This window comes from Osmerus eperlanus, chromosome 12, assembly GCF_963692335.1.
Source record: "Osmerus eperlanus chromosome 12, fOsmEpe2.1, whole genome shotgun sequence".
NCBI lineage: Eukaryota > Metazoa > Chordata > Actinopteri > Osmeriformes > Osmeridae > Osmerus > Osmerus eperlanus.
The window spans coordinates 6718091-6745373 of record NC_085029.1 but is presented as its reverse complement, the minus strand read 5'-3'; the positions used below and the strand labels follow the sequence as shown (position 1 = coordinate 6745373).

The following is a 27283-nucleotide window of genomic DNA, read 5'->3' as shown; positions in this document are numbered from 1 at the left end:
ACACAATCGAGGCTTCATGAGACCGAGGAATTTCTGATTTGTAGAATCTCTGACATTTAAGTTAACATCGGGTATTATCAGCCATCATGCACTGGCTACAGTTTAGCTGTTGGTGTTTGGTGAATCTTTCAGGTAAGAATCATTGATGCCTACAATGAGACAAACATTGAGATGCTTTCAAAGAAGGTTTCAGTATATATCCGTTCATCATAAGTATATTGAATATGAGATGTTTCCATACTTTAGGAGGTACTTCTTAAACTAAAACTTAAGTTCTAAGTTCATGATTCTTCAAATATTTAACATGTACGTTTTCTGTACAATAATGTTTTGCATGTTATTTTTATCACAAGCCAACATATTTCCTGCACATCTGTTAGTAAATGAGGAAGTAACTCGACACAAGTCATTACAGTCATAACATAGAAATCTGCTATAACCAAGTTTATTGTATTTTATAAAAGTAAAAATGTGTAATATTAGAGAATTTACAGTTCAGCTTTTTCTACCATCCCTTTTTCTTCTTTAGGTTTGGTTTCTTAGACTTTGGTGCAGTGACACATGTTACACAGAGTGTTATGTTTCATAGAATGTAATTAGATTATAGTAAATGTTTTGATGAACTTACTTTAGCTACTTATTAACTGTCATCACATACAGTGGCTCTAACCACTGCCCTACAGTTGAACCTGAACCAGAAGCCTCGTTTCTATGGAGTCAAGGCCGGCCGAAGTGTAATAATTTACTGTGTGGCTCCCGGCCATATTCAAAATGCTCAAGTGGAATGGTACAAAGCCCCTAAATATAATACACCTCCTGCGGAAAGAGAAATAGTTACTGTCGGGCAGCAAATCCATATGAGGGAAAAGAGTATGACACAAAACGCTTCAATCAGCTTTCGAGATTTGACCACTGAAGCCAGTGGGGTGTACTTCTGCAAAATGAATCATAACTGGGGCCCAGGGACAGAGTTGCAGGTGTTTAGTAAGTATGAAAGGAATATTGTTTTATTGTAAATGATGATTGCTATAGTAGATGTAAGAGCTGCATGGTGTTTACATCAATTTCCAGATTATCGGTTCCTTCCATTGAATTTTGGTTATTCGTCTTCTCGTGTTCATACCATGGGTCAGGGGTTTACATGTCATTATCATTGTGCTACCTAATGTACATCCTCAGAGCTTAATGACACATTAGAGTTGAGTGAGCGATGAGGTGCCCTGATGGTACCCTTGAATTTACTCTGTTTCTTTTTAGGACCAAACAACTTTAACAGTGCAGTGCGTAGGAGCAACATGAAGGATGCTCTGATCCTGATCCAAGCCTTTCTGTTGACACTATGTGTTGTTGCTCCCTTGATACGAAGCCAAACCTTAGTAAGAAACATTGTACTTCAATATCTGTGCTGTATAATAATGTTTGATAACCTTTTCTATTGACCTACCCACTGTACCAGTAAACAATATATGTTTGGTAGCTTAAAGTATTCTTAAATATGTTTGTCATCTCATGAAAAACGACTTATTTTCAGTTCAAGAAAGAGGAGACCATTTATGAAGAGCCTCAACATGACCACATCTATGAGGTATGTAACAGATTTGACCAGAACAAAAAATTGAACCAATTGGGTAAAATCGTACATTGATCACCTAAAGGGGGTTAAGGGCAATACATTTTTTCAGGACCTGTTCAAGAAATGAATGCATCATGTACATGATGCTAGGTAAGATAGTACAATATTAGATTCTGACAAAGGTTGTTCCACAATGCATGCATTACTTCACATTTGGTTTGTCTTATCTTAGAACAAGCAGCATGCCGTGACAAACAGGAAGCACAGTCTGTACAACAGCTGGTCTCTCTCTTACATACTGTACAGTACATACACACACTATCGCTTTCTCTATGGCTGAGGAATTTGGGTCGGGAATGCATGTACTTTGGTATTTGTCAGTGGAACAATCTTGTGATCTTTTAAATTTATTCTGCTGTTCCCAAGGAAACAATTAAAGGATAATGCAAGTTTTTCTTAACCCTGTAAGACCCAACCCTATAATTTCAACATCAACTTTAGCTCTCCAAAAAATACATTTGCAAATAAGATTTTTTTTGAACGACCACATTTCCATAACCAATGGGTCCTATTGTCTTGCCTTGCAATGTTAATGGTTAAATTTGGTCTTTCAAAAAAAAGAAATGAGCAATTACAGAGCTAAAGGTGACGTTGTAATTTTACAACAAGGGGTCTTACAGGGTTAATTGTTTGCATGAATACATTAAAGGTGACATGACATGCTGTTTTTGGATGCTTTTATATAAGCCTTAGTGGTCCCCTAATACTGTATCAGAAGTCTCTTTCCCGAAATTCAGCCTTGGTGCGGAATTACAGCCACTACTAGCAGTCCCACCAGGAGCTTTCCTCAGAACGCGCTGTTTTGGTGTCTGCAGCTTTAAATGCTAATGAGGAGCGGAGGGGCGGCACCATGCGCTAATGTTTACAATGGATGTATCGCAATGGCTGTAGCCCCGTTGCTGTAAGATGCCTCGAATTTGCCCATTCTCATCTGATAACCCTGGTTTGCAGAGGTACACACTCAGTCATTTCAATGAGGGGAAAGGCGTGTAGAGCAAAGAAGTGTACAACACTCACGTTAGTCGTTACAGCATGTGTATTCACACACATACTTGATGCTATCTACCTTCCCATTAGCAAAAGTAACTGTCCAAACTGAGCAAATGTAATGCTTCGTTCGTTTGCAAGCCATGATGTCTCTCGAGGATAAAAACACTTGCACGGTCGTAGCTCAGTTTTTTATGGGTGGGCCAGATTCTCTGGGCGGGCAAAGCAGAGAGAGGGGAGGTAACCTTCCTCCTTGTGACATCACAAGGAGGAGATTTTCAAACAGAGCAATTGAGCCTTCATTTTCTCAAAGGCGGAGAAGAATACCCAGGGCTTGGTTTACACCTATTCTAGCCACTGGCTAGCCACCTCTTAAAGTGAAGTTTTCATGTCATGTCACCTTTAAGTTAATCAAAATCCAAACACCTCTTGTAGATGAGTCATGTAGTGAGATGATAATGATTCAGCAAAGATGCACCTGGTTATTGAAAATGCACTGGAGGAATTTTCATTGAATGTATAATTACAATAGAAAACATTGTTAAATGTTTAATCATGTTACAATAGTGCTCTCACCTTAATCAGGCTAGTCCATTAATAAAATACACACAATAATGTATAGTTATGCACAACTCTAAATTGTATTTTTATTTTGTAGTTCAACATCACATCTTAGAAATAATAGGAGATAAAGAAATGTACCCTGTTTATAAAATGACTGACTTAATTCTTTGACTAAATAATGAATCTGCTTTTGTGTCAGTAATGTTAGGGATCAAGAGGTTGTGAATAGTGGTGAAAATAATCAAATGTACTTTATAATTTTCCTTAACAAAGGGCTTGGAGATAGAGCACTGTGGTGGTGGAGTGTACGAGGACATCTCAGCGTATGCCCAGCCTGAGCAGGCAGAGGCTGCCTGGAACAAAGAGTAAGCTGGCCTGGGCCTGACCTGTATTAACGCTGTATTACGACAGCCAAAGAGGATTGAAACAAAGTACATATTCTATGTTTAAAACATGGGATTTAATTTATAATTTATCAAATGTCACCAGATGCCTGGTTGGGAATGTTAGAATAAGCATACAGTACATTTAAGGACTGAAAGAGATGTTGTTAACATGATCAAAATGTGTATGTAATAAAGATTCAAAGTCTATTTCAGGGTTGTGCTTTACTGTACATCAGGGCTGTGTTTATTGCAAAGCTTTGCCTTTTAAAGATAATGCTTCTTTGAGGATTTCATGCCTTATGCATGATATCACAGCATGCTTTTTTATCACAGTGCGTACATTGTACTTTCTAATTAATACCACTAGGTGGAATACCACTATCTTGTATGTGCCACAGTGATCATGAATTTTGTCTACGCAGGAGACATTTTACTATAATGTAAGGCATATTTTGACCTGTGTTCTCTGTACGTTTTATAGCAGATATTAACACACACTGTTCTCATGATGCACAGCAGATTGAGAGCAAAAATGGAAATCCACATCTCATTTTAGTTCCCACAGTTACAGTTATGTTTGTGTATTATTTCACTATATACTAGTAATGTTACTGGATGTTCTCAGAACTACATTATGCTGAGCTTGTAATGTGAAACGTTGTCATGGTGTTTGTTTTATGCAGTGTGATTGAATGCCAAAATCAGATTTACTGGAACTTAAATTGTTTAAAAGATGTATTTGATTCAGTGTGTTCTTATTAATATGCCCGACTGCTTAGGTACAAATAATTAAATCAGTTATTGTTCTAAAATGCATTTATTAATAAAGTTGGTGGAAACAGCAGTAATCTGTAAATACTTCAAATGTATTCATGAATGTTGTCATCCACCTCTTACTGTAACATAATTATTTTAAATAACTTACATGTCTCAGCTCTCCAATATAATAAATAACAGTAAATAGAACATAATAAATATGTCATGCATACAGGTATTTCTCCATCTAGAATCACTGCATCAATAAATATACATATAAAACCCTTTAACTGCATAATAGACATAAGCTATAATAATTTAATATAAATATGAACATCAAACATCATTGCTTAGACTTTAAATGACATCCAGTCTGTTCAAGTGTCTTCTGACTACCTTCCTGATCAGCTCCCATGCTTTAGCACTGTAACCCTGCAAATGTAGAAGTCAAAGAAATATCAGTATCATTTGCAATAAAAGCTATTTAATACATAACTTCTACATAAAGTTTAGAGGGTTCTGAGACATTACCATCTCTTTCAGGATATGGTTTTCCAGTCTCTTGAAGTACATTTGCAGTTTCTTGCTCTTCTTCTTCTTGGTCACAATCTGGGGGATAATTAAAATGATCGTTAATTGTTGTCCTATTATTCTTTAAATGTAGACTTTCAGCATTATTTTTGCTGTTTCTTTTTTAAAAGCAAGCCTGTTCATCATTATTCATATTCAACATATTCAGTTCCCCATGTATCACTTACACATGACTTCAGCCCCTCTTTCTGTGTATCCAAAACAGAGAGGAAATGTTCCAGTCTAATTTCCTCCCAAGTAACAGAGTCAAGGTCTTCATTGAACAACTCCAGGATCTCCTCAAGAACTTGAAGCATAAACCAAGCCTTATCATCACCCTGCAAGATTTTATAATAATGAGTACAATTATGTTAGTAATAATAACAGATGATTTTTAACAGTAAACTTTACTTATAACATTAACAGTCCAGAATGTTTATTTTTAAGATATACAGGTCACATCAATATTAAGACAGCATGATGCAGCTAGTTTCAGTGTGTGACTATACAGTGTATCACTCACTGCTGCGTTAGATGTTTGTGTGTACAAGCCCTCTGGAAAGGCTGGAATGTTCCTCATCTCCTCTGTAAAATCTCCACCCTATAATGGAAAAGGGATATGTATTTCATTGGACATGCTTTTCAGTGTTGTAAACATTTAGTAGGTTAAAAATATAAACTAATGGACGAAAAATAGCAGTGTACTCACCATGATGTGCAACAGCCCCAAACAGATTGCATTTGTTTCTTTGAACTTTTGATCCAACCATCTACATTTAAGCGAGAGGCTCTGACTGCATAAGCAAACAAGTAAACACTTCATTCTGAAAATTAACAAAACAATTATGTCCTTATCACTGTTGCTTGTTTTCTAAAGTTTGTAGTAAAGGTGTTGTGCGTTTTTACCTATGGAGATGCAGCATATGTAGTTTCACAAAACGAATCCACCGCTTCTCCCTTTCTCTTTCCGGACGTGTGAGCGGTTGTAAACAGAACGAACCGCATTCGTTAGGTCCAATTATGTTAATAGTATGGACAGCAGAATTGTCGCTAATTATGTAACATAGTCACAAATAAACTATTGACATAATTTAATCTGATTGCAATTGCCACGCACAACGACGGCATGAATCAATGGATAATCACAACGACCATTTTAATCTAAACACAAACACTTTAAGCTATTAGGCTACAACAATAAAGTTAAATCTATATCCATAGTAAATTAAGGGATTGTCATATAGGCCTACCTTAAGTGCCATTAAAGAAAATGTAACTAAGTTTTGCCCCCTTTCCAGGTAGGCCAAGGCAGGCACCGGATCGTGTAAGCCTACACTCAATTAAGGCATAAAGTCTGCGTTTGTTGTTAGAGCAGGTGTGTGCAGGAGTTGGCATGAAAGAAGATTTAAAGACTCTTTCAATCATTTAGTTTTTCATTTATAAGCTTATTTTGTTTCGTTGGTTATCACTTGTTATTGTGATGCATGCATATAGTATAATAATAATAATAATTTAACTGATAGGTTGCTAAAGCAGGTGAGCAGGCCCTCCAACTGAGAAACGCATTAAGCCAGAAGACTGCGGCATTCAAGATTAGACAAGAAATCCATAACAATTACGCCAACTTGTGGACTTTCGACACAGCTGAGTTCCTCTGACCTCATGGGAGAAAGCGAAACTCCGTTGCGTCATTGCTTTTCTGTTCGGTTAACTTTATTTATACCAGTAGGAGGTCAATTTGGTCTGCAGTGAGTGAGTTTACTTTTCACATTTACAGAAAACAACACAAGAGTATGACCTACACATCTAAACGACATGATAAAACAGAATAATTTAACAGCGGCAAACCAAGGGCGTTTGGTCATCTTTGGTAGGGACACTGCCCGGGAACCCCCCAATTTATTTTGAAAGGCTTTCAAAATAAATACATATACTACTCATATAACGTCCACATGTATTCATTAAGGCATTATTTTGAAACGCATTCAGGAAACTCTGAAGTCCAGTGCAGACGTAGGGCAGGTTAAGATATTTTAATAAAGTTTGCCTGTTCAACCTAATATATATGGCGCGGGGGGGGGGGGGGGGGGGGTGCCGTGCAGTGTCCCTACCCAAGCTGAGACCAAACCTACGCCCTTGTAATATATCTATGGGTCACGGCAACCCCGCCCCTGACGCAAGCGGTTCTTAATAAGGACCAATCACAGCCAAGGGCTATCCGTAAAATGACGGACGGATAGTCAGGAAAATCAGGAGGTGCACGTAGAGCTCTCCGAGGGGCTCGGAGAGGGCTCGGAGAACAGGAAGTGGGGAACCCACGCATAACGTTGTCACGTTATTGAAGATGATCACACGTCAATATGCTTAAGGTACCACAACGTTTATGATGGAGAGCTCATCCATACAGGAGAAGACCTCCTCCATGCTGGAAGAGAGCTCATCCATACAGGAGAAGACCTCATCCATACAGGAGAAGACCTCTTCCTTGCTGGAAGACAGCTCATCCATGCAGGAGAGGACCTCTATGCTGGAAGAGAACTCGCCCCTGCAGGAGGAGACCTCATCCATGAAGGAGGACAATGTCTGTATGCAATGTGCCAACTCCTGTCCTGAGGGCTGCTCCTGTGCCTGTCACAAAGAAGATGATTGCCTAGACCGCTGCGGTGACACTTGCTGCACTGCTGTTTGTAACACTTGTTGCACTGCTCTGGATTGGTTGTGCTGTAACACTTGCTGCACTGCTGTTTTGGATATTATCTCCAATCTCCTTGTTTTGTTTTATGATAGCTGACATTGTCATGGATAATTTGTGAGAGATATATGATATATACTGTACATCAAACTGGATGATCATATGTATCCCTGTGTCATAGAGATGCTTGCATTACCACTCTTTAATCAGCATATTATAGAAAAAAATATTAGTTTTATCCTACCAATGAATTTTTAAGATTGAAATTTAATTTTGACGTGAATAACTGTGTTAAATTTAGAACATGTTTTCTTTTGTTGTGATATAGTGCAACCCTTTTGGAGAGATGTGCAGAACTGGTTGGATCTAGAGGTTGAACTTCCACCCCTCACTATAAAGCTAATTAGGTTTGGTATTTGTCTGGAAAACAAAGAGTTGGATTTTGTTATTTATTTTGTGTTATGCTTTGGTAAGTTTTTCATTCATACATGCAGATGGTTTAAGTCTAAACCCAACTTTAAATCAGATGAATGAGCTTAAATTATCGTGCAAATCTTTAAAATGTGTTAAAAACCAAAAAGCCCTCAAATTGCTTTATCTTCTCTTTCTCTATACATATACATTCATTTTAAAAAGCCCCTTTATTTGATCTTATTTTTTTTATTTATTATTCTTACTTTTGTTTGTTTGGTTTACTGTGATCTTTCTCTTTTGATATTGGCTGTGCTCAACCTTAGACTGAACAAGTGTTGTTATATTCAGAGCCTTGATTTTGTACCATGTTTGTTTGTATTGTGAAGACATAATAAAAAACTTTTTAAAAAGTCAACATATCCAAAACTATCTCTTTTAAGTTTGAAAACTAATCCTAAATGGGTGAACTAGCACCCCATTTATTTGCCTCAGTCTCATGGCAGGGGGGTGTCCAGGGGTGTCACTGGCCACCACTGAAAAGTGATTAGCCACCACTGGTGCCACCACTACCATGCGATCTATTTTTTCTGACAGTCTTGTGCATATGCATGATTACTGTCCAATGAAAAAAATCTAAAATATGAGGGGCAGGAGTTCAGGCTGAGCGGCATGTTCAACAACTACACTGGAGAAGCATGAGAGAAGACGCTGATGATACTAACGTCGAATCTATCGGTAGGAACACTAAAGGTATTTTTCCATATTATGTGTGCTGGGAGATATTCGTAAGGATATAAACATTCTGAAATTAGTATAGCGTTATTCAACACCATGCAGCCCCTTTACTTTCGGCGAGGGTCCTCGGTGAGGAGGACCCTATTGACACTGGTTCTGGTTTTTCAACAGCTTTCGGTTTTACTTTCTCTTTCAAACAAGCTTACACGAAGTCACGTGACGAAATATTTCTTTGAAATTTGAATGTAGCGTAATTGTATTTTCTTCAAAATAAAAATGTACACTGTCTGAACACAAACTGAATACATGTATTCACGATATGTGGATGGTTTTTAAGTAGGCTACATCACTCCTACATACACAGTAACCGGTGTAATGCAAAGTATTACACATTATTTTTTTTATAATGATTTTTTACTGCAAAAATGTAAACAAATACAATGACAGTTCAATCCATTCAGAACAATTGGATCAATTAACATTGGGTGAGAAATATCTAAAGAAAAGCAAAATAAACACAGGCCTATAATTATTTATTTTTTATTACAAATATAGGCATATATAAATGTATGTACAAAATAGTCAGCAGAGGCACACATTTTATACAATTAACAAAATGTTTCATACAGTTCGACCAGTTTGACACTTTTTGCATTGTGCATTGTTTTTAGTGTTCTAATGAAGTAAGAAAATGAATATATTTAGGAACTGTTAAAGAAAATGTACACTTATGAATAAAGTATTTATCCATTAAAATAAACACATATTCTATATTAGAATTGCAGAGAGATAGATAACAATTTAGCCTACATCACGTAGTTAGTTTTAATACAATATCTGAATTAAATTTGGAGGTTAAGAAGTTAGATAAGTCAACCCAAAAATCACCAATAAGAGGAAGAAAAAAAGATGATCAATGGACTCAATATCAGTTTTACAAAAATGACAAGTCAGCTCATTATTGCCAGATTTCAATGTGATTTCAGTATATAGGGTAAATTCTATGCTGAATTTTTAAATGCACATCTCTAACTTTGTTGGGGATTCAACATGGTCATGGTAAACCCCATGTTTTTTTTCTGTTTTTCTATTATTACTATGAATTCCAAAAGAACTTTCCATAGGAGTGATACGTTTCCTTGAAGACAGAATACTACTTATAATTTTACTACCGCACTTCGGGTCAAGTATTGCACATAGGTTTGTCAGTTCAAACAACTAGGTCTACGTCAACTTTGGCACAGCTTTACGGGCTATTGGGATTTCAGGTATTTCCCCGACTGGATTCACTTTTAATAATTAACTGTTTAAAGTATGGGCTGTAAACATGTAGGCTAATGGACAACCTGGATTGGGCGGAGAAGCCTACCCGGTCTGTTTGTTTATTCCCGTTTCTCGTGTTTTCTTTTGTCAAATGAAAATGAAAGTCTGCAGCTCTCACAGTAACATAAAGTGGGCTATGTGGCTTCTTACTTCATAACAAATATACCTCAGTGGTTCACAGGCAGAATTTCAGAAATGGGGAAAATCTACCAGGACCAGGTGAAATTGACGTGCAATACAGAAGAACAGATGAGCAGGATATGACAATGCTAAAATTGAAACACAAAATTGCTGACAGATTTCCTGGGAATTCATTCAGGTAAATACTCGTAATGCACTTAGTTAACTTTAATGGAATATCGTCAAGCTTTTGATTATTTAGATTAAATTGACCTGAAATGTATTACGCACTCCATCTGTTTGAGTCTGACTGAGGCTCAAACAGGTATGGCTGAATCCCTCCAATGTATCTCGCTTTCTTGTGCCTACTGAGCAGGCTGAGATGAACCTGAACCACCAGTTCAAAACCAATGGCACCACCGAGGAGTGGTCGTCCTGTCTTCCCCCGAAGAAATCCAAAATCTTTCGTACAGGTATGAACCCTTCTTTGCTCTATATTCCCTCCAATAGCATGACAATCATGTTATATATTGTTAGCCTTTATATAATTGTTTTATATATTTATAACCATATTACCAACCATAACCTAAATTACGTTCATAATCAGACAGATAGCATAACGGGGAAACTATGTTATCACATGTTGGCAACATTAGGAGCACCGGTTATTTAACTGCAATGAAAAGTAAAACTGAAATTCCAGAACCCTGCTTTCGTAATGTTTCACCACTCAGTATTTTATGTCATTATATCATTAATTATGATTATAATTATTTTGCTCCGATTTGTTTGCTGATCTGCGTTCTGCCTTTCAAGGCTACGATTCTCTTATCTCTTATGTCAAAGAGGCTCCTTCGTAGAAGTCCTGTCATTCAGGCATGTAGCCTGTCCTGGGTAGCCTATCATTGCGTTGCATTTTAGATCTGTAGCGGCTTTGGACCTATTAGGGGAGACGCGCTTGATTCCTGCCGGTTCCATAGTGAGAGAGGCGCGGCCAGAGTAATTTCGGTTGGGCGCTGCGGCATAACCCAAAAATGCCAGGGCCGATTTTCGGTCCCAGTCCAGCCCTGGTTGCTAACGTGTGCTGACGTTGTGACGTAGGCTAGCACTGAGCACCCTTTGTTGACACAAGGCACTTTTTGCCACGAAAACTTAAATTCAGCCTAAACCGTGCAACGGAACGTAAATCCCAATAGAAGCAACGCAATCGTGACCAAGACGAACATTTTGACACAGACGTCTATGTAGTCCAAATATTGAGAGATCCTTATGGGTGGGAAAATAATAATAATAAGATATATGTGAGAGAACAAAGGTTGTGCCCTTGCCGAAGGCAAAAGCACACCCAAATAGCCTACTTATGGCTCCTACAAGATCCATTTTTATCATTATCAATTTAAATGAATTATCTGACTAAGAAAGTAAATTGTTAAAACACGTGTCCCAGTAAAAAAAAAAAAGTATTGCACGCCCATGGTTCGCTCCCCGTGCAAAGCAGCCAGTTCGCTTTGCCCGCGTCGCCAGTTATGCCACTCTGCCTTGCGGGGCCTGTCACGTGACGTCCATTGAAAATGAATGGGTGGCGGAATTTTGGCTACGAATCGAGCCTAAATTCGTAAGCAGAATTTCGCCTCCCATTTTCAATCAGGCTGTTACAGACTAGTTTAAATGCTGTAGCATATAACTAACGTAGTAACATCTTAATGACATGTTTCTTTATCCATCTATATATATTTTTGTTTTATCATCTTGTAGCCGAATTTGCAAGCGGCTCGCGGAAAAGCCGCTGCCGAAATGATCGTTGCAGAGCGCAAGCGAATCGTGGACCACACATGCGAGTCGGTCTAATTCCTGACTCCACAAATCCTGTTCATCCTCCACAGCCATCCTCGGACGACCAACAGGTGTGTCACAATACCATGGAACTGCATAACACTTATTTAACTGAATATTGAAATTGATTCATTTTTCATAATAAATAATATTTGTGAATTGTAGAGAACACACTCTTGACAACTGTCTTGTTGGTAAATTGTCAAACCAGTTTTGATTTGTTTACTTGGACAGTGGAAAGTACCTTGCTGCGTCACAGACAAACCCCCATTCTGCTTTACATGTTCACTTCTGTCATAGTGTGCTTTTGTGTTATGTTTCCCCACTTGATGTCACCCATGCGTCATGTTCCCCTTGAGCAGGTACAAGTGTACCCAATGTATATAAATTATTTTTCATGTATTAAAAAGACACAGTAAACAAAAATGCTCAGCTATAATATTCGACTGTCATTCATAGACTACAGACAGGACACCTATCTAAACCCTCCATTCTCTCTCAGACCCCATCTAGCAGGAAGCTGAAGAAGGTGTTCATCATGGACCAATACCTCCTCCAGTACCTTAGGGACTGTCCGAAGGCAAACGAGGCTCTGAAGAACCAGCTCAGAGCACTCAGTTCCTCTGTCCAGCTCTCCCCTGAGATAGATGAGGCTGTGGTGAATGGTGGGACTGCTGGGGCGGAGTCAGAGGTCCGTGATTGGGCTCAGAAGGTGAAGCAGATCTTTGACACGGTGCAGAACGTTTACCGTCCCCACTATGAGGTGGACCCAGTGAGGATAAAGATCTTGATGTCAAACATTGCTGCCCTGGAGACTGAGGATGTGAAGGTATACTTGGAAGAAGATGCATTTGCTGTGGGGGTGGGGAGGGACGTGAAGGAGAAGCTGAAGATGCTGGAGGTGAAGACCCAAACACGGAAGTATTGCCCAGTGTCAGAGAGACGGTACTACCTGGTGAAGGAGAAGCTTGAGAAGGAACTGAGGATCCTTAGCCCCGGAGTGAAGATCTCACAAAATGGGTCAAACGCTCTGCTCTTTGAGGGACCCAACCAGGAAGTTCAGCTGGGATTGACAAAACTAGAAGAACTGTTAAAAGAGATTAAAGAAAAAACTTTTCAACTTCCCAAGGTAAAGTTAGACTTCATGGAGTCTAGCGGTTCTGTATCCAGATACCAGGCCCGCTTTAAGTGGAGTCTGCTCAGCCCAGTTGCTCTGGAGATTGGGTCGGACCTGATCCTGTCCAGCTTGTCATCAGATGCACTGGAAGAGGCTGCAACCACTGTTCTTAATGACTTGTGCTGGTTCACTGTGCCTCTAGAGGGAGCTTTAGGCCTACCTCCAGCACTGGACAGGCTCAAGGAAGTCCTAAGAAATGCCCAGGGTGAGGCCAATATCACAAGCCTCAGGGTGGTGGTCAAATACCATCATGGATTCTCCAGAGACCCCAGGACTAGAGTGCAGCTGGTGGGCTACAGTGATGAGGTGGGGAGGCTGAAGGAGGTATTAGTGGACTACCAGCTTAACCAGGCTGAGGTCCATGAAAGCTTACCTCTGCCTCTTCTAGAAATGGTTGACTCATTTGATAAAGTCAAAGACCTGGTGGGTCCAAAGCTGAACCCGGGTGTTAAACTAACATCGTCTCACTCCCCAGTTCCTTCCGTGAAGCTATCTGGACCCCGGTGTCTCGTTCAGAAAGTCTTGCAGGATTTCAGTGCAATTCTGGCCTGCATGACCTGCGGAAAGGTGGTCCTGGATGGGCAAGGAGCATTACTGTACTATCTCGGGGAAGGAAAGGGGAACCTGGAGCAAGTGGAGCGCTTTTTTCAAGTCGTCATATTGCCCCAGCAGGACAGACAAGCTAGGTCAGCAGCAGCGATCCGGGCGGTAAGTGCTGCCAGTTCCACTAGGGGGAGCAGTCTTCATCCAGCTCCAACAAGTTCCCCTCTCAGCCAAGCATGCCTGGAGGTTGTGTTGGGCAGTCTGGAAGACCAGCGGGTAAAGCAAGTCCTCTCTTTAACTCACACATTAGTCTCATCTGCCTCCTGATCGTTTATTTGTATTTTTTAATTAAGACTAGTATTCTCCCCTACTACAATAAAGGTGGATGCCCTGGTGGTCCCTATGATGAAGACACAACTGCACTCCACCATGATAGGCAAATGTTTGGAAAATCAATTTAACAATGTCAGTACAAGTTTTGAACTAGCTGCAGAGCAACGGTTTTGTACCCCAGGGGAGGTTCTGGAAGTCAAGTTGACTTCGTTCCTTGTTAGCCGCAAGGTCTTCTTTGTAGAGTGCCTGCCCTGGGATGCAGCTGAGGGTCAAAGTGAGAAGGTAAGTTAAAAAAAATAATTTTGAGTAAAGCAATTGAAACACTGGTCATACTCACTCACTTTTTTGTATTTTTACAAGGGTGTCCCCTATTTCACCCATGCACAACGCAAACGCTGTCACCCATATAGGCACTGCGTACTGGACTGTCCCAGGTTTTGGACATGTGCAGGCAGCAAGGCCTGAGTTCTGTGGCTTTGCCTATGATTGGACCTGGGATAGCTCTGAAGTTCCCTCTACGTGAGGCAGTACGTATTCTGACGGAAGAAATTATCAAGTTTGGGTTGTCCGGATCCACTGTGTCCATTTTAACCATCCGCATCGTGGTTAAGCCTGAGTACCCTGACTCTGATGAGGTGAGGCGTCAGATTTGATAAACTTTCAGCCAATTTCTTATCACTTTAAGCAGGGTTCCCTTTGAAAAGACACCTTTAGTCAATTTTCTTACGACTAATACTGTAGATATGATGTAAAATTTTTGTATTGTATCAGTAGGGCTGTCATGTACTTTTACTGTAATTCCAGAGCTTTCAGAATATCCACAGGATCCTACGTTCCAAAATGGTGAACAGGAGAGGAAAAGGCAATATTGAATTGATCAATTGGCACATAGCAACTGTAGTACATAAATTGAATATTTCCTTTTTACACCTCCAATTAATTTGAATCTTTATCCTCAGTGGTCTTCCGTTCATTGACCTCTGACCTGGATACCATCACCCTGGAGGTTGGGAAAGTCCAAGTGCAGCTGGTATTTGGTGACATCACCAATGAGAGAACTGATGTGGTTGTGAACTCGACTGACTTTGTTGACCTACAGTCTGGTAGTTAACTGCATATTGAGACATTAAGATTTTGACATTATTAGCTTTGAGAGCAAAAAGACCAGATTTGACTTTATAGTGTGTCCCACATTGCAGGTGTATGCAAGGACATTCTGACTATAGCTGGACCTGAGGTGCAGGCTGAACTGAGATCAGGTGATAGTCTTTCCCCTTCTTACCTCTCAACAAGCTGATCTGAGGTCAGCTCTCTTAGACTCTGTGCTGCTCTGTTCCTCCACTAGCCCATGTGACCAGAGGAGGGTTGTTTGAGTCCAAACCTGGTCGATTCCCCTGCAAGTCCATTCTGCACGTGAACGGAGAGAAGGATGCCACCTTGATCCAATGTCTGGTCTGTTACATCATGAAGACATGTGAACAGAAAGGACACCAGTCTGTGGCCATTCCTGCTATCTGTGCAGGTAACTGTAACTGCAGCCTGGAGATGATGCCAGACAATAGAGATGGTACCATTTATACCGTTTTTTTTAAAGGCATCACAGTTATTCACAAATATCCAACATCAACCCTCAGATTGTTCTACCTGCAAATAATATTGTAGATACAACCGCCAGCGGTGTGCAATAATTAGCTAGGAAAATGTACATTCATAGAAGAGCATTGCTGTGAATAAAAGCCTCTATATTGCATTCAATATGTAGGCAAGGACGGGCTGGACCCAAAGGTGGTGGCCGACACCATTCTCTGTGGCATCAAAGCAACAGTGTTGTCCAGTCCTCTCCAACACCTCACACTGGTTCGCTTTGTCTTCATCAAGATCAATGTTTTCCTGGCATTCAAGCATTCTGCTGAAAAGCTCTTTCCCCCTGCAAATCCCTCGACAGGTTAGTAAGAAGAACATGTGGAGTTCCATGTTGAAATTTTGAGGTTGTGGAATTGGAACATTGTTTCAGGTAGACATATTGACTTCGAACACGTTACGTAAATCGTAATTATTTTTGGTGTAGAGAAGATTATAACATGGGGGAACGAATAGTAGAGTATGTGAGTTCAAATTATACACAATGATTTTAGGTAATACGAAATATTGAATGAACAATACTGGATATGTTATGGGCTTAGTACTTGAGAGTTTTGATCACAAAATGAACAACAGGACAAACAATTGATATAAAAGGTGGGAAGATAATCCAGACTTGCACTCACTTGCAACTATTAGGTATCTAGTGCTAACTAATGATAGTTTGATAGTTTTACTCAAACACAAACAATACAAATCAACTTCATGCCAATGTCACAAGTAAGAAATATAGCTAGACACATGTAGAGTGTCTACATGTGTCTAGATGTGTCCCCCCCGTATTGTTGGGTCATTTGGTAGAGTAGTCAGCCTTACTGGAGTGGAGGGTGTCGACCAGCTGATTGAATTCTGCTGAGGTGATCATATTGGGGCCGTGTTGTCTGTTGATTCAGTGTTACAGTGATGTGGTAAACCTCAGAGTACCCAAACTATATTCTTATGCTGACTTTATCATCTATTTCTTTTTCCAGCTCACCTATATCAGTCCCCCATTAGCCCAATATCTCTTCAGGCCCCTCCTCCATCCTCCACAGGCCCAGACCTGAGCAGCCTTCTGCCCACAAGCCGCTCTCCAGAGTCCCCATCTGAGTTCCTTGTGCTGGGCCTGTGTGACAAGGATGTGTCCAAGGCAGGTGCAGAGATCAAGAGGGTGTACCAGGACCAGTGCAGCCAATACGGCTTCACAAGGGAAGACCTAGCTGGGCTTACTCTGGCCGAGGTAGGTGAGCTGAACAGGCAGGTGTCATCTCTGAACCTGACCATGGAGTTTCACTGTGGGGGTGAAGGCCAGGGTCGGTCTACCCAGGGAGGGTTCACCCTGTATGGGCCAAAGGATGGAGTGAACAAGGTAGTGCAGCTAGTCCAGTGGTGTTGTCTGCGCCGGGAGAGGAGGGAAAGGGAGCAGGAGGAGGTGTACTCCCACGTAACCTGGTGCATGATGGGTCCCAGGGGTGATTGGGAGAGGGTCCCAAAGGAGGCCAACCTCCAGCTAGAGAGGCAGGAGGTGCAGGGTGGAGTGGTGGATGGGCTGGGGGGAAACTGGGTGGTGGATTTGAGGAAGATGGAGGCCACTGTCCAGGATGCAGGCAGGGTGACTAACCTGAAACGTCTGGAGAACATTGAAGGTGAGTACATGTTTCACTGCTTGCTCTCCCCACCCAAAGCAACACTGTAGCTACTAAATTAATTTAGATGTTTTTTCAAGCCTAGACAGCAGGTTTTATCCACACCTTCTCAAAACTACTCCCATCTTTAGGTCTTAGCAGGTGTATACTTTTTAGCCACTTGCAAACTAAACCTTCAAACTGTCTTTGGTTTGTATGGTTCTGTCTCTCCCAGACTTCTGTCTCCCTCTGGATTGGGACAGCATGGCCCAGGGGGAGTCCTTGAAGCTGGTAAACCTGCCCGCCTCCTCTGTAGAGTTCCGCAGGGTGAAAGAGGACTTTAGGAGGACCGCTTCCAGCAGGACTGTGCTCAAGGTTTGTATGGGTTTAACCTGCCCTGCCGCTAATAGTGAGGTTCTGTCAATGGTCTTGTAGTACAAAAGTGAATTTTGACCAAATAAAAACAGTTCTCATGAGGCTGAAACAGGGGTGTCATTAGACCCTTTTTACTGGGGCACGTGCCCCAGTATAACTCTGCTGTGAAATCTAAAGTTTGAGTTACATTACAAAACTAAAGAAAGTTTCTAAATGATAGGCCTACTGATCATCTTATTTTGACTAAAACATAAAAACAATTTTACATGAAGCTCAAAAAAACTGGATTTGCACTCAAATGAATGCAAAAAAAATTTCACGCTCGCATTAACTATTGATGACCCTGCCAAAGCTGATATCAAACTTGCGTCCCTGAACTGTGTATAGTGGGTTAAGCAAGGGGAATTTCTATAGCCTAGTAGTGCATTGTGAGCAGCAAGCTTGAAATAATAAAAGGGATATGAATAAGGGCTTGTGCCGCAGTAGAGTTTTATGTCTAACAACGCCCCTGGGCTGAAACATCTTTGGTCAAACACTTGCAGCAGTAGAAGAAATTGCAAAGAACCTAACCAACGTTGTTCAACACACATTTTGAAATTACCATAACGTGATTCTAAGCCAAACACCCACGTGACGTATAAACAATCCTTCACACATTTCAAAGTCTTAGTAACCTTATTTGGTATCCTTTGATACATCCTTTTATCTGGGGGCACTATAAGCCTACCAGCAGCTACCTGATTCATCACAAGTGCACTCTAGTCTTGGATCATGCCCCAGCAACAGTCTCCAATAAATTATATTCTGGTAGACTTTTCATTCGCCAGAACTCACAGGCAAGACTCATAGGCCATAATACTTTTAAGCAGACTCCGTCAGGAGTCAGGTGGCTGAGCGGTTAGGGAATCGGGCCAGTAATCAGAAGGTTGCCAGTTCGATTCCCGGCTGTGCAAAATGACGTTGTGTCCTTGGGCAAGGCACCTCACCCTACTTGCCTCAGGGGGAATGTCCCTGTATTTACTGTAAGTCGCTCTGGATAAGAGCGTCTGCTAAATGACTAAATGTGAAATGTGAATGTGAATCAAAACAGAGCTCTTTCATATGTAATTGAAAACTTATAAGACTATGTGCTATTACACATTTTATTTGATGCAATGTTTTGTCACATGAAGAGTATAAATTGCCACAACACAATTTACAAGTCTTACTGCACTTAGATCAGTGCTACTTCAGTTCAAATCTAGTTTGTGTCGGTACACTTCTTAGCCGCCCCCGCCCCACCAAATATGGGCATAGCCTGGAGAGGAAATTTGGCTCAGTCCAACGGACTACTGCTCATCTTATTCGGACTCCATTTACATTGTTCTTCAATACATTTCAATAATGTAGATGCAGGGGCATAACCTGCCACAACAGACTCTTGATACTGCGATTTGCTCCTAAACTTGCATCAGTGGATCAAAGAATCAGAGCCCCACCATGTTTGTAGTATTTTATGACCTCCAGGTCTGCTCTGAATACCTCATTACCTTTTAAAGGAGGTGGTAGTTTCTAGCATAGTACCTAGGACAGCAGTAGTTGCTAGGAAAGTTAGAATAGTAGTACTGTAAAGGACATTATGGGCTGTATGCAACTCTTGTCTAGTTATAAAAGGGAACACCTATCATGTAAAAATGTACCAGAGCATATCACAGGACAATGTCATTTGGAGTCTCAAAGATTTGTTTGTGGTCAAAATTGTGAATTTGTACTCAGTGACCGAACTCAAGTTCACCTTGTGATTCACAAAATGATACTTAATAGTACCTTACCTAGGTCCATGTTTCCTTGTGTAGATTAAACGCATTCAGAATGTACACTTGCGGCAGGCCTACGAGGTCAAAAGAAAACAGCTGGAGGATAAGAATGGGTCGGGCGAGAAGCTACTGTACCATGGTACCTCGTGTGAGGGAAGCCAGGCCATCCTGGAGACTGGCTTTAACAGGAGCTTTGCTGGGCAGAACGGTGGGTAGATTTAACCCTTCCATAACCACTCAAAAGTCACCTCTCCTGTATAGTTGACTGTGCAAACTGTTATTTTAAATCTATATTATCATTTATGATATCATCTTTATTACCCACTCAGTCTCTCACGCCAACCATTGATTTTCATATAATGGTTTTCTTTCTCTTTTGTCCCTCTCCATCTCTCACTCAGGCACTCTTTACGGTAAAGGGACATACTTTGCTGTGAATGCAAGCTACTCCGCTAACCCCATCTACTCACGACAAGACCAGGACGGAAACCAACAGATGTTTGTGGCCAGGGTCCTGACAGGACAGTACACGCTAGGCAAGGCAGATATGATAATCCCCCCGCCCCGCTCTCCCCAGCTGCCCAACAACCGCTACGACTGCCTGGTAGACAACGTACAGTGCCCCATCATGTTTGTAATCTTTCACGACAACCAGGCATACCCCGAATACCTTATTACCTTTAAATGAGGCTGTAGTTTCTAGTACCATACTGCACTTGTTGCTAGGAACGCTACTTCTGTGATTAGTAGAGCTGTAAAGGACATTCTCTTTGTATGGGTTGTAATGACGTAACAATATAAAAGTGTATTTATAAGTATATCAATATACTTCTACACTCTTTTCAAATAATTTTCTGTCTTCTGACATTCCTGTTTAAAAGAGACTGCTAGTACCACTGTGTGTCTGACAATATTCTTATTTATTTTGCACTCAGCAGTGTCTGTTGTAAATAATTTGCACCTTCCAGGAAATAAAAGGAAAACCTTGCATTTCCATGCTGAGCCATTATTTCTTTGAGCAACAAACCAGAAACACTGTTAATGTATTTCAAATGCTTCTTTGAGCATTTCATATGCATGTGAGTCTGTCTTACCAGTATCTCAATGAGCTTGTTGTGTGTGAATTTACCAGTTTTAGTGTATCTGTATGAACACTTAAGTATGTGTGAATGCAATTCATGTGTCTGAGCGTGTCAGATATTCTGTATGTATGGGAGTTTTCAGTTGTATCGATGTATGTTTCATATACATTTGTGTAAACAATCTGAAATATTTCTGCAGCCCCTCATATTTGAGAGCCATCAGCATACCGATTGTGATGCAAACCATTTTGATAAATATGATGCAAGTAGGGAGCGAAAGCTGGCCTGTGTGGTCCCATCCAACAGACAAGCTACTGTAGCTCAAATTGCAGAAAACGTACATGCCGGTCCTGATGTCAACACAGTGAACCACAATTTGTTGCATATGGGGTTGCATAGCCACAACCCAGTCATGGTGCCCATGCTGACCCCTGTATTGTCCATCAGAACTGGCCCATGGGGCAATGGAAGAAGGTGGCCAGGGGGGTATTCCAGAAAGCAGGTTATGCAACATAACCGGGTAAGTTAACCCACCAGCTGATTCACAATGTTGCAGCAACTTACTGGCAATGTTGCTACAACGCTGGGTGTCAGCTGGGGAGTTAACTTACCCGGGTATGTCACATAACCTGCTTTCTGGAATACCCCCCTGGTCTGATGAATCGTTTCATTAGAACGTTTTCTTTTACATCGCGTGGATAGATGGGTGCATCACATACCTGGGGTACACATGGCACCAGGATGCACTATGGGAAGAAGGCAAGCCAGCAGAGGCAGTGTGATGCTTTGGGCAATGTTCTGCTGGGAAACCTTGGGTCCTGCCATTCATGTGGATGTTATTTTGACACGCACCACCTACCTAAGCATTATTAAAGATCATTTACATCGCTTTATTGAAACGGTATTCCCTGATGGCAGTGGCATCTTTTAGCAGGATAATGTGCCATGCCTCAAAGCAAAAATAGCTCAGGAATGCGAGGTGTATATTCAAGGTGTTGACTTGGCCTCTATATTCCCCAAATCTAAATCCAATTGAGCATCTTTGGAATTTGATGGACAAACAAGTCCGACCCATGGAGGCCCCACCTCCCAACTTAAAGGATTTGCTGCTAACATCTTTGTGCCAGATACCACAGCACACCTTCAGAGGTCTAGTTGAGTCCGTGCCTCAACGGGTCAGGGTTGTTTTGGTGGTAAAAGGCAGACCTACACAATATTAGGCAGATGGTCATAATGTTATGGCTGATTGGTGTACATTAGGGATACTGTTGAAGTTGACCTTTGATACAGCTCTCTCTTCAAATGAAGAAATAACCTGTGAGCAATTTCTTAAATTGTTTAAAGATAATAGATGTAATCTGGAAAAGTGAGAGCTGTGTTTGCATCTGTTGGTTGTTAAAAGTGAAGTGTCCAATCCAAAATAGATGCTGTGTTATAAAAAGCTTTTCACATAATGGGTATTTTGGGGGTTTCAATAGGATACCACTTTGTATACAGTTTCATTGCAAGGTTATTTAATAAATCTAAACCTTTAGTCATGATTATACTCACAAAATGTACTCTCCCTTACTAGTTAGGTGTATCCAACAGCATAATGATTACACCCAATAATCTTCACATGAATACCCACCAAAGTCTGTTCATCTTGCTTTATTGAATTCCTGAAATATATATCTTGACAAAGTCAATGTAACTTTTCTAAAGCCCAACAAATGCATTTTGAACACTTTATTGCAGGTACTGCTATCATATGGTATGCAATGGGAGACAAAAGTAGCATTAGATTAGCCGTCACAACCCTGTTTTGAATTATATGTTTTCCCAACACTTTACAGAAAGAAAACCCCCCCAAATGTAAATAAATAAATACAAAAATGAACAAGACTGAGGTGGACTGATGTAGACAAACATCACTGTATATAAACCCTTAAAGACTTCAATCAAATGCACCACCTTTGCATTCAGGGTCAAAACTATAGAATATTGATTGGAGCAATTTGTTGAGTGACAATATGCACTAGTACATGCCATCCCTCTCCTTCGCACAAATGCAATGCATACAGTTTATTTTTCAGCTCAACATTAGACTAAAAGATATTGTGTATGCTGCTAATTGAAGAATTGAGATTTGAAGTATGCCAAACAGGCACTGCTTATTTCCTCCTGTTGCTGCCGGACAAAATCATCACCAACCTCATGAAGATGTTCATTGTGTCCATGTAAATCCCCATGCACCTAAGAGACGACGTTTCAAACGAAGATGAGCCGAACAGATATTTACACCAGTAGCAGGTGGCGGAAAAATGGTCTTTGGGCACTTACGAGTTGATGGGGTCGTATTTCTGGACTCCGTAGAGAGGGTAGGTCTCTGCCCTCTTGACGACCTTCTGTGTGTCGTAGAGCAGGAACATGCTGAACAGGAGCAGGCCTCCGTACACCGCCACCGAATAAAGCCCAGCTCCAAATGCAGAGGTGGGGGGCAGGAACATGGACCCTGGGGAGGGAAGGACCGCTTTGAATACTCAGCGACCTCACATTATTTCACGCGTGTACATTTCCACTGCAAGGGGCGCTAACTAACCGAGCGAGGAGGCGAAGACCACTCCAAAGCCGACAGCCAGGGGCCCACCCATGTTGAGGAACTTCTCGCTGGGGGCGCACATGGCCACGGTGGACAGGCCGCCCACAATACCAGCAGTGTACCACGCTGCACGCATCATCAGGGGCCCACCCAGCAGCGTCAGAGGGGCCACAACGGCACCCATCACACCTTTAGGCCAAGCAAACAAATCAGCAATGAAACCTTTCAGATTAAAAACAACTTTTAGCAATTGGAACGCTTGACATTGCTGCCCTCTAGTGATACACTGACGAAAATAACCCTTTTATAGCTGTTGGATCATGTAGGTGCTGTAAAGCTAATTCTATGATTTCTCAGTACATTATATACGTGTGAACTGAGTTAATGAAAGCATGTGCAAAGCTCTAAAACTTTGTCACACTGAAATGTGGAGTTAGCAAAGACAAAGTAATTAACACATAAAAGACTCAGAGACTACAGGTAGGTCTGTTCTGATATCTGCAATTGACTTAGCTAGTTGTTGCTGAATTCAATAAATTAGAGGATGGATAGTTAACAACACATTCTTCTGTGGTGTGATGAACTTAAACTCATTGTTAGTTCTGCTTTACAGCCACTTTAAAACATATGACAACGGCATTGAGCTAAACGGTAGTTACCTGCGTGGAGCATCCAAGCCAAGTGTTTAGGCCCTGGGCTTTGGTCATACGAAATGGACCTGACAAGCATGCCGGCTCCAATCATGGCAGCAAAGGTCGCTCCAATGGCCTGTATAAATTAACTGGTTAAGAATATGGATGTATTGAGGGAATGGAGATAAATGGGAAAAGGGGGGGTGAATCATGTAATTTTTTTTTTACCATCCAGGAGCCCCTCATCATCAAGCCCATTAGAGCTGGGGTCCTGCTCACTGCCACAGCAGACAAGGCCGTCAGTCCGATGCTGCCTGCAAAGTACATGTAGGTGGAGTGGATCCTGTCCTTGACGTACTGGGGCCAAATCCTAGTACAGACCAGATAAAGAGTAAAGTTTGAGTTGCCTTTTTCAAACAGATCTCGTGTTGAGTCATGAGAAAGATAAACGTGTGTCACATCTGCCCCAAGTGGCGACAAAAAAGATGGTTAGTTGAGGTTGAATAACTAGAAATTAGCTATACGTGTTTCATGCGCTGTAAATGTGTATGATTTACGGCAGATGACACTCAACTTCCACTGCATAGTGCGAGTTCGTTTTCAATACATACACAGCCTTTTCAATTGCTCCAATTTCATTGGACATGCCCAGGCCGTAGTAACACAGAGCTCCAAGACCCACAGCAGCCCCACCAGCCAGAACCATTCTGCCCATGCTGTCAACTGGAGACAAAAGAAAATAATATAAACCATAAAAATATTGGGTAGCATTTCAGGGGTAACATAACATTGAGAATGATTGCAATAGGTGTGAGAACGAATTTGGGGGTAAGGACGAGTAAAATCGCCAAACCCTACAAAAATCAATAAATAAACAATGGCACACAAGGTTCAGAATCCGTTTTTGCACACAAAACAATTCTGATACAATGCTGTGCCAGGGCATGATTCTGTGGGAACCTACGCAGTCCAGAATTGCTATTGCCACTTCAAACTGCACATGTATGATTAACCATTCTAAATTAATTTAATTTAGTTGTGCAAGATTCAACATATTTCAAAGAAGGCATATCATTTGTCAATCTACAAAGGAAATACACTATAAATCAGTCTAAAACTCCCATGCAGTTGGCCTGGCTCTGCCCTCCTACGTACTTCCGCTCAATTTTGATTTTGCTTCTGTACTAGGTCTGGGATTTCGGTGCATTAGTCGGTTTTCAGAAACACAGTTTTTGTAGGTCCAATCAGCGAACAGAGGGAGTGGCTGAGAACGATGACGTTGATGTTGTGCATTAGTTTGAGTTGTAGTTCAGTAATGGCGGCGGAGAAATATGCGAGCGAAGCTATTCGGTCCGTTGTGGCAACTCTGCCGAATATCCATAAGTTAAAGCCGGAGCAAGAACAATCCTTGCTGAGTTTTGTTGGTGGCCATGATGTTGTGGCCCTCCTCCCCACGGGGTTTGGGAAAAGTTTGATTTTCCAGCTAAGGCAGCTAGGTCCGTTACAGTAGTGGTGAAGGAGTTGACTAAAGCGAACACTAGCGATTGGTTATGGTAGATCCAATAGTTTTAAACTTCAGAGTACCCGCCTTCAAGGAAGTTAACTCTTGTCAATGGAGCAATCCCAGACCCTCTGTACAAAGGAAATGTACGAGGGTCTGGTTAGGACCAGGCTACCATGCAGTCACCTCTATTCATAAATTAGCCTAGCGGTGTTGCCAGCAAGCACATCTCAGGGGAGGGTACAAAATATACCTCTCCCAGTTTGACGTCAAAGTACCTGGAAAAGGCTCTCATACATCACAAATTTTCTTCAAATGTTTTGAATCACTAGGGGCAAAAAAATAACCTGGGATTTACAACCAAATAATAAAAATAAATCATTTGAAAATATTTGGCAGAATCAAGACCAGGATTAGACATAATTGATTATTAAATCATTGGGCTTTAACTCAAGAGGTTTGGAGTAAGTCACTCTTTAAATACTAAATACTTTAAATCACTTTTAATGGCAGTATTGGTTGCTGGCTCAAAAGCAGCTTCACTGAGTTGGTCTTTGGGACTTCTTGTGCGGCGGAAGCCAAATCTGGATTTTGTTGAATAGCCCTGAGGAGGGAAGATGGAGAGGGAAGTCTTAAACATGACATATAGGCCTAACAGCAGTCCCTTCAATCAATTATAATGACACTGAACATACTGACATACAATTACTGTGTGCACTTGAGAAATGTAGCTAACATATTAACTTAGTTTGGAGGAATTCCACCCAATTCCAAAATATCTCAAATCCTTTATCTAAACTTGTCTTCTGGAAAAATACCATCATGCAAGGACTTTGCATAACCCTACCACACATACATTCCAAATGTATCAAAACTGTCTGCCATTTGAACTATTTTGTATATTTTTTTGCTAGGCCTAAAACTAGTGATTGACTAGTTGGTTATAGCCTACCTGGTGAGGCTTCAGCAGGGGTGGGCAAGCCTTCAGGGTCGAGTTCCTTATGGCTGGAGTGCTCCCGGACAACATGGGACGCAGCCCCACCACTGGGAAAGTGCGCAGGCATGCTAGCCTCGCCACCAACATGGTTTTGATGAAGTTCTGGTAAAACGATCTGAAAAGAGCCCATAAACAAAGGTTATAAACATCGAGGAGATATACTCTGCTGTCTATCTACTCACAATTGAAAGCTAGCTAGTAGCTAGCCTGCTACCTAGCTATACTTTACCAGGACTTAACCGTTTAAACGTTATCTGAAACGTTACTTTGGCATCAACAATTATTGTCCACATCTATGAGAACAGCCGCAAACAAAGCTAGTGAGACAAATACATTACACCAAGTCATATCTAGCACTCGCATATCTAGCACTCGCACTGTGCCTTGCCAGTGGCAGCATTGACAATGTTTTGTAACTGTGGCGTAACATGCTAACATGTAGGCTAAGGAATGCCAAGTTATCTATCTTGGTAGCTAATATTCTTGCATACAACTTTGCTACGTCTGCCGGCGTACAATTTGCAAGATCTATATTTATAAAGAAAACAGCTTGTTATAATATAAGAAAGATAGATAGCTAACATACCACAAGTGTAAATTTATTGTCCACCTTTTCTGTTCACGGTGCGCACTTGACTGACGAAATAAGGAGTAACCTTCCTGAACGTTCTTACAGAGGGACTTAAATTTGCATACTTACGCCACCCCGCGTCGCGCCGACTTGTCGCGGATTGATACGATGGTGCTTTTATTAAATATATTTCATTTTTAACGACAAAAGTATACCTACATTTTATTTATGTTTTAAATGGTCTTGATTTGAAACTTTAGATGACCCCGTCCACTCTGTTTCAACTGGCAAGTGACAAGAAAATATTCCGGTTAAACCAAAACAAATTTACCTTTTGCGTGTAGAATGCGTCATCACGAAGGGACGAGTTTTAATTTTGTAATCGGACATTAAGATCAGAAACTTAATATTTTATTTGATTTAATGATACACTTGGA

The 27283-nt window shown here is 41.0% G+C and overlaps 3 protein-coding genes across 4 annotated transcripts; 1 reads left to right on the top strand and 2 right to left on the bottom strand.

The window, feature by feature from the left end:
• Window position 1: 1 nt before the first annotated feature.
• Window positions 2-4402, top strand: cd79b (CD79b molecule, immunoglobulin-associated beta). Its single transcript, XM_062475314.1, has 5 exons — window positions 2-132; window positions 661-984; window positions 1258-1376; window positions 1532-1585; window positions 3458-4402. The coding sequence occupies exons 1-5, from the start codon at window positions 87-89 to the stop codon at window positions 3551-3553; spliced, it is 639 nt and encodes a 212-aa protein (XP_062331298.1). The 5' UTR covers window positions 2-86; the 3' UTR covers window positions 3554-4402.
• Window positions 4382-5719, bottom strand: LOC134031607 (interferon a3-like). The gene is made up of 5 exons (XM_062475315.1): window positions 5606-5719; window positions 5420-5497; window positions 5085-5234; window positions 4858-4935; window positions 4382-4758 (listed from the first exon to the last, which is right to left on the bottom strand). Exons 1-5 carry the CDS (start codon window positions 5717-5719, stop codon window positions 4684-4686), a joined length of 495 nt encoding a protein of 164 aa, XP_062331299.1. The 3' UTR covers window positions 4382-4683.
• A 16479-nt stretch (window positions 5720-22198) lies between these two features.
• ghitm (growth hormone inducible transmembrane protein) lies at window positions 22199-27019 on the bottom strand. 2 transcript variants are annotated; one of them, XM_062475211.1, is made up of 9 exons: window positions 26862-27019; window positions 26231-26390; window positions 25780-25882; window positions 24389-24500; window positions 24006-24147; window positions 23805-23913; window positions 23146-23334; window positions 22887-23058; window positions 22199-22799 (listed from the first exon to the last, which is right to left on the bottom strand). In XM_062475211.1, the coding sequence occupies exons 2-9, from the start codon at window positions 26360-26362 to the stop codon at window positions 22718-22720; spliced, it is 1041 nt and encodes a 346-aa protein (XP_062331195.1). In that variant the 5' UTR covers window positions 26363-26390; window positions 26862-27019; the 3' UTR covers window positions 22199-22717. The 2 variants fall into 2 exon arrangements, with proteins under 2 accessions (XP_062331195.1, XP_062331196.1); XM_062475212.1 differs by having other exon boundaries at window positions 26976-27000.
• Window positions 27020-27283: the final 264 nt, after the last annotated feature.

Excerpts from the sequence above, each read along its gene's own strand:
- cd79b (XM_062475314.1), top strand. The coding sequence starts at position 87 with ATGCACTGGCTACAGTTTAGCTGTTGGTGTTTGGTGAATCTTTCAG. Across the intron at positions 1,377-1,531 it reads TGATACGAAGCCAAACCTTA|TTCAAGAAAGAGGAGACCAT; the intron begins GTAAGAAACATT and ends ACTTATTTTCAG. Across the intron at positions 1,586-3,457 it reads AACATGACCACATCTATGAG|GGCTTGGAGATAGAGCACTG; the intron begins GTATGTAACAGA and ends TCCTTAACAAAG.
- LOC134031607 (XM_062475315.1), bottom strand. The coding sequence starts at position 5,719 with ATGAAGTGTTTACTTGTTTGCTTATGCAGTCAGAGCCTCTCGCTTAAA. Across the intron at positions 5,498-5,605 it reads TGGGGCTGTTGCACATCATG|GGTGGAGATTTTACAGAGGA; the intron begins GTGAGTACACTG and ends TTTCCATTATAG. Across the intron at positions 5,235-5,419 it reads CACAAACATCTAACGCAGCA|GGTGATGATAAGGCTTGGTT; the intron begins GTGAGTGATACA and ends AAAATCTTGCAG.
- ghitm (XM_062475211.1), bottom strand. The coding sequence starts at position 26,362 with ATGTTGGTGGCGAGGCTAGCATGCCTGCGCACTTTCCCAGTGGTGGGG. Across the intron at positions 23,059-23,145 it reads GGTCTTCGCCTCCTCGCTCG|GGTCCATGTTCCTGCCCCCC; the intron begins GTTAGTTAGCGC and ends TTCCCTCCCCAG. Across the intron at positions 22,800-22,886 it reads AAATACGACCCCATCAACTC|GTGCATGGGGATTTACATGG; the intron begins GTAAGTGCCCAA and ends GTCGTCTCTTAG.